The 16,232-nt window shown below is 39.4% G+C and overlaps 2 protein-coding genes across 2 annotated transcripts in view; one reads left to right on the top strand and one right to left on the bottom strand.

The window, feature by feature from the left end:
• Positions 1–9,802, bottom strand: part of Ndc80 (NDC80 kinetochore complex component) — a 49,044-nt gene extending 39,242 nt beyond the window's left edge. Inside the window, exons 1-6 of the mRNA XM_013027157.1 lie at positions 9,691–9,802; positions 7,825–7,934; positions 4,751–4,828; positions 2,592–2,715; positions 2,325–2,497; positions 1,074–1,176 (exon numbers count right to left, since the gene is read on the bottom strand). Of these exons, the coding sequence (XP_012882611.1) occupies positions 1,074–1,176; positions 2,325–2,497; positions 2,592–2,715; positions 4,751–4,828; positions 7,825–7,925 (579 nt within the window). The 5' untranslated portion in view covers positions 7,926–7,934; positions 9,691–9,802. The remainder of the gene's footprint in view (positions 1–1,073; positions 1,177–2,324; positions 2,498–2,591; positions 2,716–4,750; positions 4,829–7,824; positions 7,935–9,690) is intronic.
• A 135-nt stretch (positions 9,803–9,937) lies between these two features.
• Mettl4 (methyltransferase like 4) overlaps positions 9,938–16,232 on the top strand; it is a 37,848-nt gene continuing 31,553 nt past the window's right edge. The window contains exons 1-3 of the mRNA XM_013027125.1: positions 9,938–10,182; positions 11,750–12,533; positions 15,494–15,556. Of these exons, the coding sequence (XP_012882579.1) occupies positions 12,141–12,533; positions 15,494–15,556 (456 nt within the window). The 5' untranslated portion in view covers positions 9,938–10,182; positions 11,750–12,140. The remainder of the gene's footprint in view (positions 10,183–11,749; positions 12,534–15,493; positions 15,557–16,232) is intronic.

Genomic DNA, 16,232 nt, shown 5'->3' with positions numbered 1-16,232 from the left:
AGTCACAAGCTCTATTTCCAGACTTTTTCTTTTAGTAGTCCACTGGATGTAAGAGTCTAATGGACTTTCTTGCCCAGACTAGCTTAGAACTGCAATCCTCAGATCTCAGCTCTGGAGTAGCTAGGATTACAGGCATAAGCCACTGGTGTCCAGCTAGGTTTCTTTAGATTAGCATCAATCAGAGATAGGTTGAGTAATGGTTTGTAATGGCCACAGTGTCACTAAGCACTAGGAATTTTTCAAGTCTATAAAAATTTAGTGTGACGATTCTTGTATATGCTATCCACCTTTGATTGAAATGTTATTAAGAGGCACATGACTGGCCGGGCGCTGGTGGCTCACGCCTGTAATCCTAGCTACTCAGGAGGCTGAGATCTGAGGATTGTGGTTCAAAGCCAGCCCGGGCAGGAAAAACCGTGAGACTCCTATCTCCAATAAACCACCAGAAAACCGGAAGTGGCGCTGTAGCTCAAGTGGTAGAGCGCTCGCCTTGAGCTGAAGAGCTGAGGGACAGCGCCTAGGCCCAGAGTTCAAGCCCCACGACCGACAAAAAAAAAAAAAAGAGGCACATGACTATACATATTTTGCAAACGAATAAAACACTTTTAAAACTATATCCAGACTGAAGGTATAAGTCAGTGGCAGAGTGCTTGTTAGCCTGTGTGATGCCTTGGGTTAATTTCCCAACTCCATAAAAATAAACAGAAGAACTATACTAAAAGGAAGTATTCTAAGTTGAGATATTATGGCTTTACCGCATTTATAAAACTTTTTGCAATAAATATGGATTTTAACTTAAAGAGGGGAAAATAAATTTCCTGAGGGACAGTTAAAAAAATCTATTTTCTACTGACTTGTTTTTATTTAAATTGTAAAACATCACGAGAACTATCTATGTACCTCTCTTGTTTTGCATTAACATTTTGAAGAATTTAAAATCAAAAGTACTTTGAAAAGATAAAACTTTGAAGTTGACTTTGAGAAAAGTGGCAGAGGTAATGTTAGAGAAACAAGAATATCTTTTTGACAAAGAAGCATTCTTAAGTATGTTCTAAAAATATTAAATTACATACCTTGATGCAGTCTATTAGCCATACCAGGGCTGCCACAATATGAGGCCAGGTGTGAGGGGCTCCCACTGTATACATGGAGCTTTTAGATAGTGCGAAAGGATATCTACACAAACGAGGGAAAGAAAAGTTAACTTCTGTTGCCATAATAAAGCACTAAATTAAATTGATAAGTTACACTGGAAAACCTCTGCTTTGCCCCGGTTGGGCAGAATCTGCTGAGATTCTTACTCGCTAATGATTTTATGTATTTTTGTGATTTCTTCTCTATGGCTTGCTTTGCATTATAATACCTTAACCTGCAGAATTTGATTTACAACCAGAATGCTGAACTCCCAAAATATCTTTTGTTTCCTTAATGTACTCTCAATAAACCATGTGTATGAACTTCTGATATTCTCATCCTCCATCCACCCTGTGCTTACCTTTTTTTATTTTTGCAACAGTCTTGTGTAGTATAGGTCACACTGGAACTTGTTAAGTAACTCAAGCTGGCCTTAGACTGGTGAGTTTCCTGCCTCAGCTTTCCAAGTATTGGGATTATAGGAGTGCACCAACCACACATGGCCTGTGCTTATTTTTTATGGTCTTTTTTCAATTTTACCTCACTCCATTTTACTCTAATCTTGCTGTTTTCACTCCTAAAATCTGTAACTAGGTTGTACTTTCTGTACTGTATTATTTCAGCATGTTCAACACCTTATGTGTATCACCTGTAATTCTGTAATAACCTACTACTATAGTTAGAGTGTTTGTCCCTTAGAACTCAGGTGTTAGAATCCTAATGCCCAAAGCTCTGTATTGGTTATATATACATGGCACCACTGGGAGGTGACTGATCCTTTTATGAATGGATTAGTCCATTTCTGGATTAGTGGGTTACTGAGAAAGTGGGCTTTGTTTTAAAAGTTAACTCTGACACACTTGTTCTCTTTTGTCGTGTGGTACTCTTTATCATGACATGACCTAGCCAGAAAGCCCCCACTAAATGCTGAGCCACTAGCCCCATTCTTCTGGGTTACCCAGGTTCCAGAACCATGGGCTACATAAACCCTTATTCTTTATAAATTTCCTAGTCATAGGAATTTTTGTTATAGCTAAACAAACAACCCTCCAAAAGCAAAATCTGAATCAATAGAACTATGAAGTTGTTTTATTTACCCTTCAATTTATTCAAACTCTTTATAAATTTATTGAGTTTGGTTCCTCTCAGTGTTCCAATAAATTTTTTAGACTGATGAGAAATATACATACCCAAGATCTTTAAAAATTCTTGGAACCTCTTCTTCAAATTTTGTGTCAGGAAGTTCATATGAAGGGCATAGGAAGCCATAAAGAAAACTGAAGATCTTAAGGAAGTCCTTAATAGATGGAGCTTGAAGAGACTTCACGGACACATTATATGCATAACCATTTTCTGTAAGAAACTACAATAATTTTTATGAACAAGCAAACAATTTTGAAATAGAAAAAAAATTATTGGAATAAGGCCGCAACTTGACTATTTAACTTAGAAAATACCTCACAGAGTTGTCGAATACACTGCTGAATGAATGCTTTGTCATTAAGTGGTCTTGGATCCTTTATTTTTTCAGAACTGGAAAATATACCAAGCTGACTATTCCGGGATCCATGTCCACTTGTTCTAGAAACATATTTTTAAAAAGGCAGTCAAAACAATATCCTTCTGTGGTCAAGTCTGACTTATTTTAAGGCGATTAATACTAAAGTTTAATTTTTAGTTCTTATTAACTAAACAAAATTCTATTAATTAAAGCAGCGGAAGAGTAAAATATGATATTATAGCAGTCAAAGATAATTTTGATATACTTCTATGGAGATGTATCTCATGGCAGAGCACTTGCTTAGTATGTGCAATGCTCCCAGGATTGTACAAATGAAACAAAACACACAACAAAAAAATCTTCTGATGTTTTATATTATTGATACACATTATTCACAGTTCACTCTATCATTTAAGTATTCAATAAACACGGTCTCTTTCAGGCTTATCTGCCTATGATTGTTCCCTTACTCAGCACTACCTAATTTGACACTATTTCTTTTTGGAAAAATGCCTGAGGATTACTGAAAGAGTTAATGTAGACAAAGCATTTAAAACAATATTTGACCCATAGGAATGCTCAATACCTGTTCAACTTTGTAAATATTACTGTCATCTCCTTTAATGATGTCTCAGAACTGCTTATGGAGATACTCTTATTTGTTGTCTCCGCTTTTACACTTGATGAAATTGAAACACAGAGGTAAAGTAATCCTCCCAAGGCTTTTCAAATAATAGGAATTTTTCCTGTTAATCTGTCAAACTTCTACCTCCAGTACAGATAGCTGCTAATCTAGTTTAGTGAATGGGCTCAAAGTGTTAACTAAGGATCCCTGAGAAGTCAAACCTATTAAAAAAATATAATTACATTGTTATTATTTATTTATTTTTTGCCAGTCTTGGGGCTTGAACTCAGGGCCTGGGCACTGTCCCTGAGCATCTTTTGCTCAAGGCTGTCACTCTACCACTTGAGCCACAGCTCCACTTCTGGCCTTTTCTCTTTATGTGGTTCTGAGGAATCGAACCCAGAGCTTCATGAATGGTAGGCAAGCACTCTACCACTAAGCCACATTCCCAGCCCCACATTGTTATTATTAAGGGGTTGTACAGAGGGGTTACAATTCCTTAAGTCAGTAAACGAGTACAATTCTTCTTGGACAATGTCACCCCTTCTTTCACTTTCCCCAGTTCCTCCCTCCAATCCCTGCCTACAAATTGCATAGTTCATTTTTTTTTTTGGCTGGTTGTGGGGCCTGAACTCTGGGCCTGGGCGCTGTCCCTCAGCAATTCAGCTCAAGGCTAATATTCTACCACTTGAGCCACAGTGCCACTTCAGCTTTTTCTGCTTATGTGGTGCTGAGGAATTGAACCCAGGGCCTCATGCATGCAAGGCAAGCACTCTACCACTGAGCCCCTTCCCAGCCATGTATAGTTCATTTTTAACCTAGTGTATATTATACTTAATACCATGACTGCATTTGTTCACCTTTCCTCCTTCCTGTGAACTGCTTTGCCCCTCTCAAAGACAACAAAAAATACCAAAAACAAACAACATCAACAATAATACAAGTCAAATCTCTCTTTTTTTTTTTTTTGTCAGTTGTGGGACTGAACTCTGGGCCTGGGCACCTATCCCCTCAGCTCTTTAGCTCAAGATGAGTGCTCTACCACTTGAGCCACTGTGGTTTTCTGGTGGGTAATTGGAGATAAGAGTCTCATAGACTTTTCTGCCCTGGTTGGCTTTGAACTGCAATCCTCAGATCTCAGGCTCCTGAGTAGCTAGGATTACAGGCATGAGCCACTGGTACCCAGTGAGATAAGATTTTATTATAGCCAGGACTGCCTTGAATAAACTATTCTCCATTCTCTGCCTCTAAACTTTTGGGATTATAGGCAAGTGCCACCAGGATGCCTCCAAATTTTACCATTTTAAATTGGTGAACACTAGAGCACAACCTCTGTCTTGAAAGGAATCATGTCATTTAATTTTTTCCTTATCTGAAAGCATCAGTGAATGGTTACTTGGACTGTACAAGGCCCTGGTTTCAACTCACAATGAGACACTACCACTACCAATGAAAGGAAATCTATTAGAACAAATAAAAAATAATATTACCTTTTACCAAATATAGATACTTTTCTTTCAGATGTAGGTTTACTTATACTCAACTTTCCAAAGGCTGGTTTCTCTTTGCTTGAAGAAAAATAGAAAAACAATTGTTTAAAATAAAAAGCATAAGCTCAAAACACGTTGGAAATATGTTAGAACCAAAATTTCTTCCCATTAAAACTATTCAAAATCATAAAAGATATCAGTAGCAATCTCTAACTGTTATGACTACAATGGGCTACTATAAGTTACAATGCTAAAGTTAAGAAGCAGAAAACTTATCTATTTTATTCTATCTTCAAGTATGCTATGGATAACAACTTTAAGGAAAAAGATATAAAAATCCTTTCAGAAGCCGGGTGCCGGTGGCTCATGCCTGTAATCCTAGCTACTCAGAAGGCTGAGATCTGGGCTGGGAAGGTTGATCAGTGGTAGAGCGTTACACTGCATGCTTGAGGCCCTGGGTTCAATTCCTTAGTACCACATAAGCAAAAAGAAAAAAGCCAGAAGTGGCACTGTGACTCAAGTGGTAGAGCGTTAGCCTTGAGCTGAAGAGCTGAGGGACAGCGCCCAGGCCCAGAGTTCAGGCCCCACGACCGGACCCAAAAAAAAAAAAAAAAAAGAAGGCTGAGATCTGAGGAACGCAGTTCAAAGTCAGCCTGGGCAGGAAAGTCCATGAGACTAGATTGCCAATAAAAACCACCAGAAAGCGGGCACTGTGGCTTAAGTGGTAGAGTACTAGCCTTGAGCTGAAGAGCTCAGGGACAGAGCCCATGCCCAGAGTTCAAGCCCCATGACTGACAAAAAAAAAAAATCCTTTTGGGGAGCTAGGAAGGTGGCTCAGGGGTAGAGCGCTTTCCTTGCATGCATGAGGCCCTGGGTTCGATTCCTCAGTACCATACACACACAAAAAAGTTGGAAGTGGCTCTGTGGCTCAAGTGGTAGAACACTAGCCTTGAGCTGAAGAGGTGAGGGGCAGTGTCCAGGCCCAGAGTTCAGGCCCCATGACCAAAAAAAAAAAAAAAAAAAAAATCCTTTCAGTCATACATTCATAGCTATTTTGAATTTTTCTTTTAAAGCTTGTTTTTTTAAATTAAAATTTTTGACTTTGTATTTATTATAAGTATATTATACACAAACCAAACCAAGAATATTTGGGGAAATTTTCATCAGGACTCTCCTCTTCCTTCAATGGTGGTACCCAGTGCAAATAAGGATGTACCTTCTGAATACTTGTCTATCTGTCTGTCTATTTTATGGGAGTGGGATTTGAAATCAGAGCCTATGCTTGCTAGACAAGTGCTGTACTTCTTGGCCTATGCACCTAGTCCTTCAACACATAGTAAGATATGTAGTTCTACAAAAGATAAATTTAGAAATGAAAAAAAAAGTGAGATATGGGCCTCGCTAAAAACATGCTATTGCCAGGCGCCAGTGGCTCATGCCTGTAATCCTAGCTATTCAGGAGGCTGAGATCCGAGGATTGCAGTTCCTGCCAGCCTGGGCAGGAAAAGTCTGTGAAACTGTTATCTCTTAACTACTAAAAATGGAAGTGGTGCTGTGGCTCAATTGGTAGAGAGCTTGCCTTGAGCTGAAGAGCTCAGGGATAGCACCCAGGTCCAGAGTTCAAGCCCCATGACCAACAACAAACAAACAAAAGCAAAAAAAACCCCAAAACTTAAAAAAAACCATGCTATTATGTCTGTTACTCTTAATAAAATTAGTATCTGTTAATATTTTAAGTTTTAATTTCTAATATGGTTAATACCAACAGATATAGCAGGAGAATAGTGGTTCGTATGATGTAAGTCTGCCCTCAAACCCTCCATTTGCCTTCTTCTCTCTTGAGTGCTGGTATTATAGGTGTGCATTACAAAACTCACTGTCAGAATAAAGCTCTATGTAATGTACATGTTGTAAATTACTGAAAAACCCATTGACAATGGCAATATTTCTCCTTTAATATAACTGAAGACATAAATCTGTAACAGTACAAAAATTCCTTAGGGCTGAATAACTTCTGGCTAGTGAGCTGCATATAGCCCAAGAAATGATCTGGTACATGACAAAACAGAATACATATGATTCTTGTGTTTTCTGTATGTAGCCTGAGGTGGTCTACCTACATTGGGCTGAAAATGGTACTACAAATATCCAAATGGCCGTTGGCAGAATAAAAGTTCCTCACGCCTCAAAATGTATTCAGAAAAATATATTTCAAACATCTACAAATAACAGAAACTCACCCTATGTAAATGCAAGGACTTTATCAAGTAACTTGTGCCTAGTAGGCATTAGTGCCCCCATTCCACAAGGGCTTACAAAAGCTTTCTGTTAATAGAAGAATGTCATTAAGGGGGGGGGGAAGTCTACATTTTTGGATACCAAGCTCATGCAGACAACTTTTGCTGTGAATTTTGAGGGAATAATTTGAAGTAGTGTTCTGTTGCCTTCTATGACACTGTAGCTAATCAACAGAGAAAATAATACTGCTTTGATTTGAGTAAGAACTTTGGTAGTAGGAAACATTTTAATAAGTTCAAAGTTATAGAATAGACCGTGTATGAACCAAAAACCATAAGATAAAAAAGGAGAACAGTATTGAAGGGGCATTCCTTTTAGAAGGTGCCTTGCGAAGGACTTAACTTTGAGAATTTAAGGAACAAATGAGATAAATTCGTAACACTTAACTGATGTACCACTTTTAGATTTCATTTACTCCAAATTAGGTAACACTGGAAAGAGAAATCCATCATACTACATCCCCCCCCCCCCCTCTTGCCATGTCATGGGGCTTCAGCTCAGGGCCTGGGTGCTGTCCCTGAGTCTCTTTTCAAGACTACCTCTCTACCACTTGACTCACAGGCACCACTTCCCATCTTTTCTGAATAGTTTATGGGAGTTAAGTTCTCACAAAGTTTTCTTACCTGGCTAGCTTCAAACCAGGATCCTCAGATCTCAGCCTCCTGAGTAGCTAGTATTATAGGCATAAGCCACCAGCACCTGGCCATACTACATCTTTATATCAACTACTTTTTATGATTTCTTTGCCCAAGACAATAGGTATGAGAAACACTTACGTTTGAGGGGTATAAAGGCATTGTTTATTCATGTCCAAAGATCTCAACTCCTGCATAGAGAGACGGCCAGCACCACCAGTAGAAACTGAACTGCGCTTCATGCTTATGACCTACATTCACGAATTTAGTGTTAGCAAAAATTACACAGGTAACCGGTAAACAAAAAACTTTATACTCAAGGGAAAAGCAGTGTTCTGCTTTTTCAAGATAATTTCATGTACTACCTTTACTTGCTCATGTATATGCAAGTCTTGATTTGCAAAGAAACACCTATGTAACTTCAAGTATTCAATACTTAAAAACATTTACTAATGGTACATCATATATAAGGGCATCTACTAGTGTAGAAGATACAAAGATTAATATGATTCCTATCTTTTCAAGGGTACTCATGATCACAAAAATCCCTGAATATCCTGACCATATCCCTATTATTGTGTGTGTGTTTATTTCAATGGGAAGTCAGAGATAGGTTGAGAAGAACTGCCTCAAGTTCTTTTTATTTCCCTTAAAATGCTCACTTCATTATTCATCTCAAGGAAGAGAGCTATTCTGTTTCTTTTCCTAATACCAATCTCTCCTTTATACTCAATTACTGTCTCTATGGTTCCAATCTCAAGATTTATCCTTGGATAAACTATCCAGTCCATAAATGATTTGTAGCATGCTTCCATTTTCTTTATTATCCTTTTAAAGAAAATTGATTTTATTTTTAATTCAGCATAATGTAACATTTAAAACTTTGTAACTGTGCATATTTAGATCCAGAAGTACTCGAGTGTTTTATATACAATCATTTAAAATTGTCCTAACATAACACAAATATAAACGGCAGAATAAACCTGTCAAGTATTTTTATCCTTAAGTACATGTAAAGCACACTGTCAAACAACATAAAAACTCTTGGAAGGGGTATGCACAGTGCCTACTATACTATGGCTTTCTATATTAAATATATGTGTGGACAATTTAATTCTTTTAAAAAGAAAACGAGTCTTGTATCAACTTTGCAACATCCAAACAAGTTTTGTAACGAGGAAGAATTAACACTGTAGTTGAGCCTGGGTATTAAACATCTATTTCATTTACTGAAACCAATGCCTCCCTTTCTTGGGGTCCGGTTTCCATTTTAAAAAACACATGATTAGCACCTCAATCCTTTCAGGGCTACTCTAAAGGCTGTCTTGTAATTGATCAGGATTGACACACCTTTTGATCCTCGCTCCATCTCTGGTATTAGGCACTCTCCACGCAACCTTCTCAAGATCGGCCCTCCCTAACGTGAGGGAGTGGACGTCTGTGCTGATTTTTACTTCTTTGGACACCCCATACTCTTTCACACTGACTACATTCACTTCCACTTCCTTTGTGTTTGTTTTTTGCGCATCTAGGTATAAAGTCCAGGGCTCTGGCCTGGCTAGGCAAGTGCTCTACCCGCCCCTCTCCCCCCGGGAAGTATCAACACCTCCAGGATTCTGGCTAGTCCTTCTTCCACTCTCTCGTCCTCTCTTCTCCTTCGTCTCTTCTACTTTACAGCGCTGTCTGCTCTCAACTAACACTTAAAATGTACTCTCAAGATTTAGGCTTTCAGACCTGACAGAGTCGCTACTAGACCGCTAAGTACGAAGCTGCGGTGGCAGAAGAAGCCGACACATCACAACAACAGGCGAGTTCTAGTCTTTCCCTTCCCATCCTCTTCTCTCTCAGCTCGCTCCAGCCTCTCGTCTAGACCCTTCCCTCGTCCCTTGAGCAATCGCTGCCAAGGGAAATGTTGGGGACTCGGACTCCGCCCGAGCTCTCGCAGGACAACCAACACCACACCATCACCTTCTCCCTCCACCGCAGCTTGGCCTTCATTTTACTTACCTTTCTTTCGGCCTTCTGACAAGGTCCAGGGGTCGAATTTCTCCAAACCGTGCTAACACTGCTCAGACACCAGAGAAGCCGCCAAAACGTAGGCTTCTACCTCCGCCACTCCCGGCGGCGGTTTGAATTTTAAAATCTCCGCCGACGCTGACGTCATCGCGCACGACGTGAGCAGGCGTCATTCATCCGCGCCGGCGCTTCGTTGCCGGAAGTCGGCCTCTGCACCGCACCCCGCCCCGCGGTCTTGCGGACATACTGACATCGGCCCCTGCCCTTCGCCAAGTTGGCGGGTCTTTGAAAGTGGGCCCTGAAGACCCAAGAGCTCCCACGCCGCCCGGGAATGGTCTGGACGCTTTAAGTTTCCAAGGAAACGCCTTTTCCGTACAGCAATATGGCGGCGCCCATCGGCTCTCCTTCCCCACCCTCTCTTTAATGGTTACTGTTTGGTGCTATTTCCGTGAGGCGGCGTGCATTTTACCGACCGGAGACGAGGTGAGGTGGCTGTAGGCTGTAGTCCGTTCCGAGGCTTTCGCCTTCGAGGCCTGGCTCAGGGTTCCCTCTGCTCTCCTGGTTCTCATGGTCCTCTAGTTGTGGGTTGCCCGCGAGGGCCCGAGGTGCTGAGGAGCCTACGGGAAGTGGCCCCGAGTTGCTGTGAGGCAAAGAAGGAGTCAGTACTGTTGTTTTATTTCCTAACATTTCTCTGAATTTGAACCGAGAGTCAGGCATTGCCCGGTTCCTGGAAAGTAGCAGAACGTCTCTGAGCGAAAGCTGAGAAAACTTAAGTAATTGTGTCATTAAGCAGAATTGCAATTTGGAGGCAAATTGCGTTTTCTTGTGTGGATTTTAGGTTCCCCCTCCACCCTCCCCCCCAACAAAATTTTTACAACTCATTAGCCATTTCTGGGCTTCCTCACCTCATGAGGTGACCAAGAAAGGGGTGCCCAGGGTCACCAGCATCGCCAATAGCAGCAATGGCCATCTAGCTGAGCAATTGCTATGGGGCCAAGCATTGTGCACCACATTCCATGTGGATTATCTCCTTCACGTAAATAATCTCTTTATACCGAATTATTACTGTCCTGTACACTGAGATGTAATAAAAAATGATGACAGTGAGGCTGAATGAAATCAAGTAACTTGTCAATTGTCATATTGGGAATACACAGGGATTTGAATCTAAATAATATTAACTGTTCTGTGAACTGCTTCTTATTTGTACTCACTGTCTTAGGTTTAGAAAGCTTTATCCAGAACTGTAAACCACCTTTTGAAAACGATAAGGAAGTTCTGACCAGTTAGTTACTTGAGAACTGTGGCTCAGACCTATTATGGATCTGGACCCTTAACCTTGGAGTTTTGCTTAAAGCTTGTTTTCTTGGGGGGGGGGAGGGGTAGGAAGGAAAGGTGTAGTCCTAGAACTTGAATTCAGTCCTAGGTACTGTCCCTTAGTTCATTTTCTCAAGGATAGTGCTCTACCACTTAAACCATAGCTTCACTTTTGACCTTTTTTGGTATTTAATTGGAGATAAGTAGGAGTCTCAACGGCTTTGCTGCCTGGGCTTTTTTTTTTTTTTTTCTCTTTTGGTCCGTCGTGGGGCTTGAACTCTGAGGCTGGGTGCTGTCCCTGAGCTCTTTAGTTCAAGGCTAGCACTCTACCACTTGAGCCAAAGCACCACTTCTGGTTTTCTGGTAGTTTATTGGAGATAAGAAGAGTCTCACTGATGGTTCCTGCCCAGGCCAGCTTTGAACCATGATCCTCAGATCTCAGCTTCCTGAGTAGTTAGTATTACAGGCATGGGCCATGGGGATTCTGTGGGTTTAGTATTTTTGAAGTGCTGTTAAATTGGATTTGTTCTGACTAGACCAGTCCTTTAACCCTTTTACTCTGCTTATAGAACAATGATGCTGGGAAATGGGGTGATTTACTTTGATAAAATCAAGCATTGACTCATTAACAACTTCTCCTGAAATTATAGAACCCTTCTACATAGGTTTATCTCCTTAAATAGAAGGAGTTCACATAGTTAATGTATTAATGTATTACTTTCTGATTTGTCAGGACACTTTTAAGGATTTATTGACTTACATACCGAAGAATGCTGACCTAGTGACTGGATCCAAGAACTAAAGCAAGGAGTGTGGAAGACATGAGAAGATAGTAGGAGGATTATATTGGGATTCCAGATAATAACAAGTTAAAAACTTCTTTGGCTGAGTTGGCTGAAAATTTTGAATGATCAACTCTGAAGTGAAAAGAAGTTTATATTAAAACACTGCAGCTTTCCTTAGAGCTGTTATATATATTAACAAGCATGAAATTCTCTTCCATGCACATCAAATCTGTGAATTAAGTATGTGTTTATTGGAATACAGATTATTTAAGAACTTGATCTTCAAAGTTCTGTTTTACTTCTAATTTTTGATTCCTAGACTTTTTTTGAAGGAAGAAAATGTCTGTAGTACACCAGCTGTCATCTGGGTGGCTACTGGATCATCTTTCTTTCATTAACAAGATAAATTATCAATGTCAGCAACATCATGAACCTCATTGCAAAAATAAGCCTGCTTCTTCTGTCCATTTTGATTCTCTTCATATGGATTCTTTGTCATGTTTTGGTGCCTCTGCTCCATGTATTGCTTTGAACTCTACCACTAAGCCAGAGAATGAGGATGGGGGAAATTGTGAAGTATTCACAAAAAAATATGTCTTTCGGCCTGAACTGTTTAATGTCACCAAACCTTATATAACTGCACCTGTTCACAAAGAACACCAACAAAGTAATGAAAAAGAACATCTAATGAATGGTGTTAAAAGAGAAATCTCCGTTTCTGTTATTGGGAAGGTAGACAGTTTTACATATATAATTTTCTAAAGGAAACAATCAAATACTTTGTAGTTTATTAACTATAAACAAGATCGAATGAAACAGAAAGCATTAGCATATCCAAGGTGATTTTTAACTAAAGATTCTACCATTCTAGAACACCAAATTGAATATTTCAGGAGTAAGCAAGTTTGACTCAGAAGTGAGTGTTTTATAAATAAAACCAAACCCCAAGCCCTTTCTGCTTAGCCATTTAATGAGTAAAATTTTTAAAATTAAAGAACATGTTTCTTTCTGTGCAAAATGCTAAAAGCAGTAAGTGGAGTTTGGGAGGTTTATAGAGATCTGTTGGGGATAAGTTCATAATTAAAGTTTGACAAATAGATGGTAGTTTTAGAAAAGTTTCTGCTAATGAAAGTGGAAATATAGTGTTGGAAATGTACATGTCTGAAACACAAATGTTTGTATACATATATTTAAAAATACTAAAATATTTGGGTATACATGTAAGTATATACTTTTAATTAAATTTATTTATTTTTTGATTATGTGGTACTGAGGAATTGAACCCAGGGATTCATGCATGCTAGGCAAACACTCTGCCACAAAGCCATATTCTCAGCCCCATCTTTTTTTTTTTTTTATTGTAAAGATACTATACAGAGGGTTACAGTTACATGAGTGAGGTAATGAGTACACTTCCTCTTGAACATTGTTACCCCCTCCATTGTTTTCCCCCTACCATCCCCTCCCTCCCCTCCCTTCCCCGAGATTCTTTTTTTTTTTTTTGATTGTGATTAAGTGATCACATAATTTCCGGAAATTCACAGTATTGTGGAATAATGATGCTCATTTAAAGTCACAAGTTCATTCTAACTTTCCTGGAGCAAATTGTCTATCACAGTCTAATATATAACGGTGCTCACATGTTATATACCATATATGTGATCAGCAGCATGGGGATATTTAGTAGTGGTTTAGCCAGATGAGTGGGAGTTCTTTGTTTCTTAAGTCCTGTTAGTTTTGTCGTATCACCTAACATTTTGGATTTAGCATCCACTTATCAGGGAGACCATGTACCGTTTGTCTCTTCGCTCTTGGCTTACCTCGCTCAACATGATTCCTTCTAGCTCCATCCATTTCCCTGCAAATGCCATTATTTTGTCATTTCTAATGGCTGCATAATATTCCATTGTGTATAGATACCACAATTTTTGGATCCATTCATCTGTGGTGGGGCATCTGGGTTGTTTCCATATCCTAGCTATTGTGAACAGTGCTGCAATAAACATGGAGGTGCACGTGTCCTTGTATATTGGTTCCTGTTGTTCAGGGTAGATGCCTAGAAGTGGTATGACTGGGTCGTAAGGGAGGTCAATCTTTAGCTTTCTAAGGACCCTCCAGACTGCTTTCCAAAGTGGTTGTATAAGTGTACATTCCCACCAGCAGTGTAATAGGGTTCCTCTTTCTCCACATCCCCTCCAGCATTTGTCGTTGGCTGATTTGTGGATGTGGGACATTCTGACTGGGGTAAGGTGGTATCTCAGGGTTGTCTTTATTTTCAGCCCCATCTTTTAAAAGTTGAGAATTACATATAGGCTTGAATTATACCTCAATACATACATAAATATATGTGTGTGTGTGTGTGTGTATGTACATATAGTTCAGGAGCTCACAGTTGATTACACAAAGTCCATTTCACATGAGTTTTATTTATTTATTTTGTTTGTTTGTCATGGGGCTTGAACTCTGGGCTTTAATGCTGTCCCTCAGCTCTTCAGCTCAAGGCTAGCGCTCTACCACTTGAGCCACAGTGCCACTTCTAGGTTTTCTGAGTGGTTTAATGGAGATAAGAGTCTCATGGACTTCTGTGCCTGGGCTGGATTTGAACCACGATCCTCAGATCTCAGCCTCCTGAGTAGATAGGATTACAAGTGTGAACCACTGTGCCTGGCTTGTTGTTAGTGATAGGAATGACATTGATTACTCATCCATTGACTCTGTGTGTGTGTGTGTGTGTGTGTGTGTGTGTGTGTGTGTGGGGGGGGGGGGTTTGAACTCCGGTCTTCACACTAGCGAGATCAGTGCTTTTACCATTGAACTACAACTCCAACCTTGATTTTACCTTATAAATGAGATAGGGTCTTGCCCAAATGGGTACCTGGGCACATCCACCTATGTTAAACTTCATGGTAGCTAGAATAACAGATATGCATCACTATGTCTAACTCTTGGTTGGATAGGGAAATCTTGAAAACCTTTTACTTTCTAAGCTGGCTCAAACTGCTATCCCAATAATTCAAGACTCCTAGGTATCTAGGATTACAGGTGTGAACCACCAGCATCTAGTTCTATGTGCTTCTCTACAGAGTGATGAGGTAGTCTTTGTCCCCATCTACCTTATAAATGAGCAGAAAAGAAGGAAATAGAAAGCATGTTGAAAATTAAGGAAAGTAGCCGATAATTTTTATTACATTATTGTAGATACCTAAAGTAGAATTTTTAATGCTCTTGTGAATTTTTACTGCATATGTTTCTTTAATATGTATTGATTGTTTATGTGTGAAGCACAGAAAAGACTATATTGTGTTGTAAGATTTCAATAAAATGTGGGCAATGTACCCTTACTGTTCTTAATTCAGACAAATAAGCAGTTGTACTTTGTAGTTTGGTGTGGGCATTATTTTTAAATTTTTTAGTCTCATATTGAGTTTTCATATTAATATATAAAGGTTAGATGAAGATATGTAGTGAATGTTAACTTTTTTTCTTTTGCCTTGGGAAAGTACCTCCTTACAATGTACCCTTTGCATTGATTTTAACAGCAGAAATTATTGCCTCCTAAAGATAGATACAAAATATAGAAAATGTTTGAAGATAAAAAGATACTATTAAAAAAAAGAAAATATATGTTTAGAAATGTTAATGTCTGCCAGATGGCAATATAACTTTTTCTCTGTAATTTATCTACTCTTTAGAAGCGTAAAAGATGTGTTGCTTTCAATCAAGGTGAATTGGATGCTATGGAGTATCATACAAAGGTAACTATAAAATGTTCATTAATCACTTTGCAAGTTTAATGTGAATTGGTATAAAACAAATGGACAATATAAGGATGTTAAAAATCAAAGTGTGTGTGTGTGTGTGTTTGTGTGTGTGTGTGTGTGTTGGTACCACATGGCTTGAACTTCAGGCCTCATGGTCTTGCTCAGTTTTTTTGATAGAATCTTGCAGGATTTTCTGCTCAGGCTTGCTTTGAATTGTGATCCTCAGATCTCAGTAGTTAGGATTACGGTGTGAGCCCACTGCCACCTAGCTTCAAGGATCATTTTGATCAGTTAGAACTTGCTTTTATAATAATGACTAGTATAAGCCAGTTATCTTTCTTTTTAAAAAATTATTTTTTGTGGTGCTGAAGTTTGAACCCAGTGTAAGGTTTTAGGCGATCTCCAGTGGCCTGACAGAACCTCCTACATGCCAGGCATGTGATAAGTTACATTTTATTTCTATTTGGGGTTTATCTTGGTATCTTCTTGTTCTTGATTTCCAATTTGTCTTTTGGCATTTAAGAATATATTCTAGTGGGACTGGGAAGGTGGCTCAGTGGTAGAGCGCTTGCCTCGCATGCCTGAGGCCCTGGGTTCAATTCCTCAGCACCACATAAGCAAAAAGAAAAAAGCCGGAAGTGGTGCTGTGGCTCAAGTGGTAGCGTGCTAG

Source organism: Dipodomys ordii, unplaced genomic scaffold (assembly GCF_000151885.1).
Source record: "Dipodomys ordii isolate 6190 unplaced genomic scaffold, Dord_2.0 Scaffold100, whole genome shotgun sequence".
NCBI classification, from domain to species: Eukaryota; Metazoa; Chordata; class Mammalia; order Rodentia; family Heteromyidae; genus Dipodomys; species Dipodomys ordii.
This window is presented reverse-complemented; position numbering and strand designations above follow the sequence as displayed.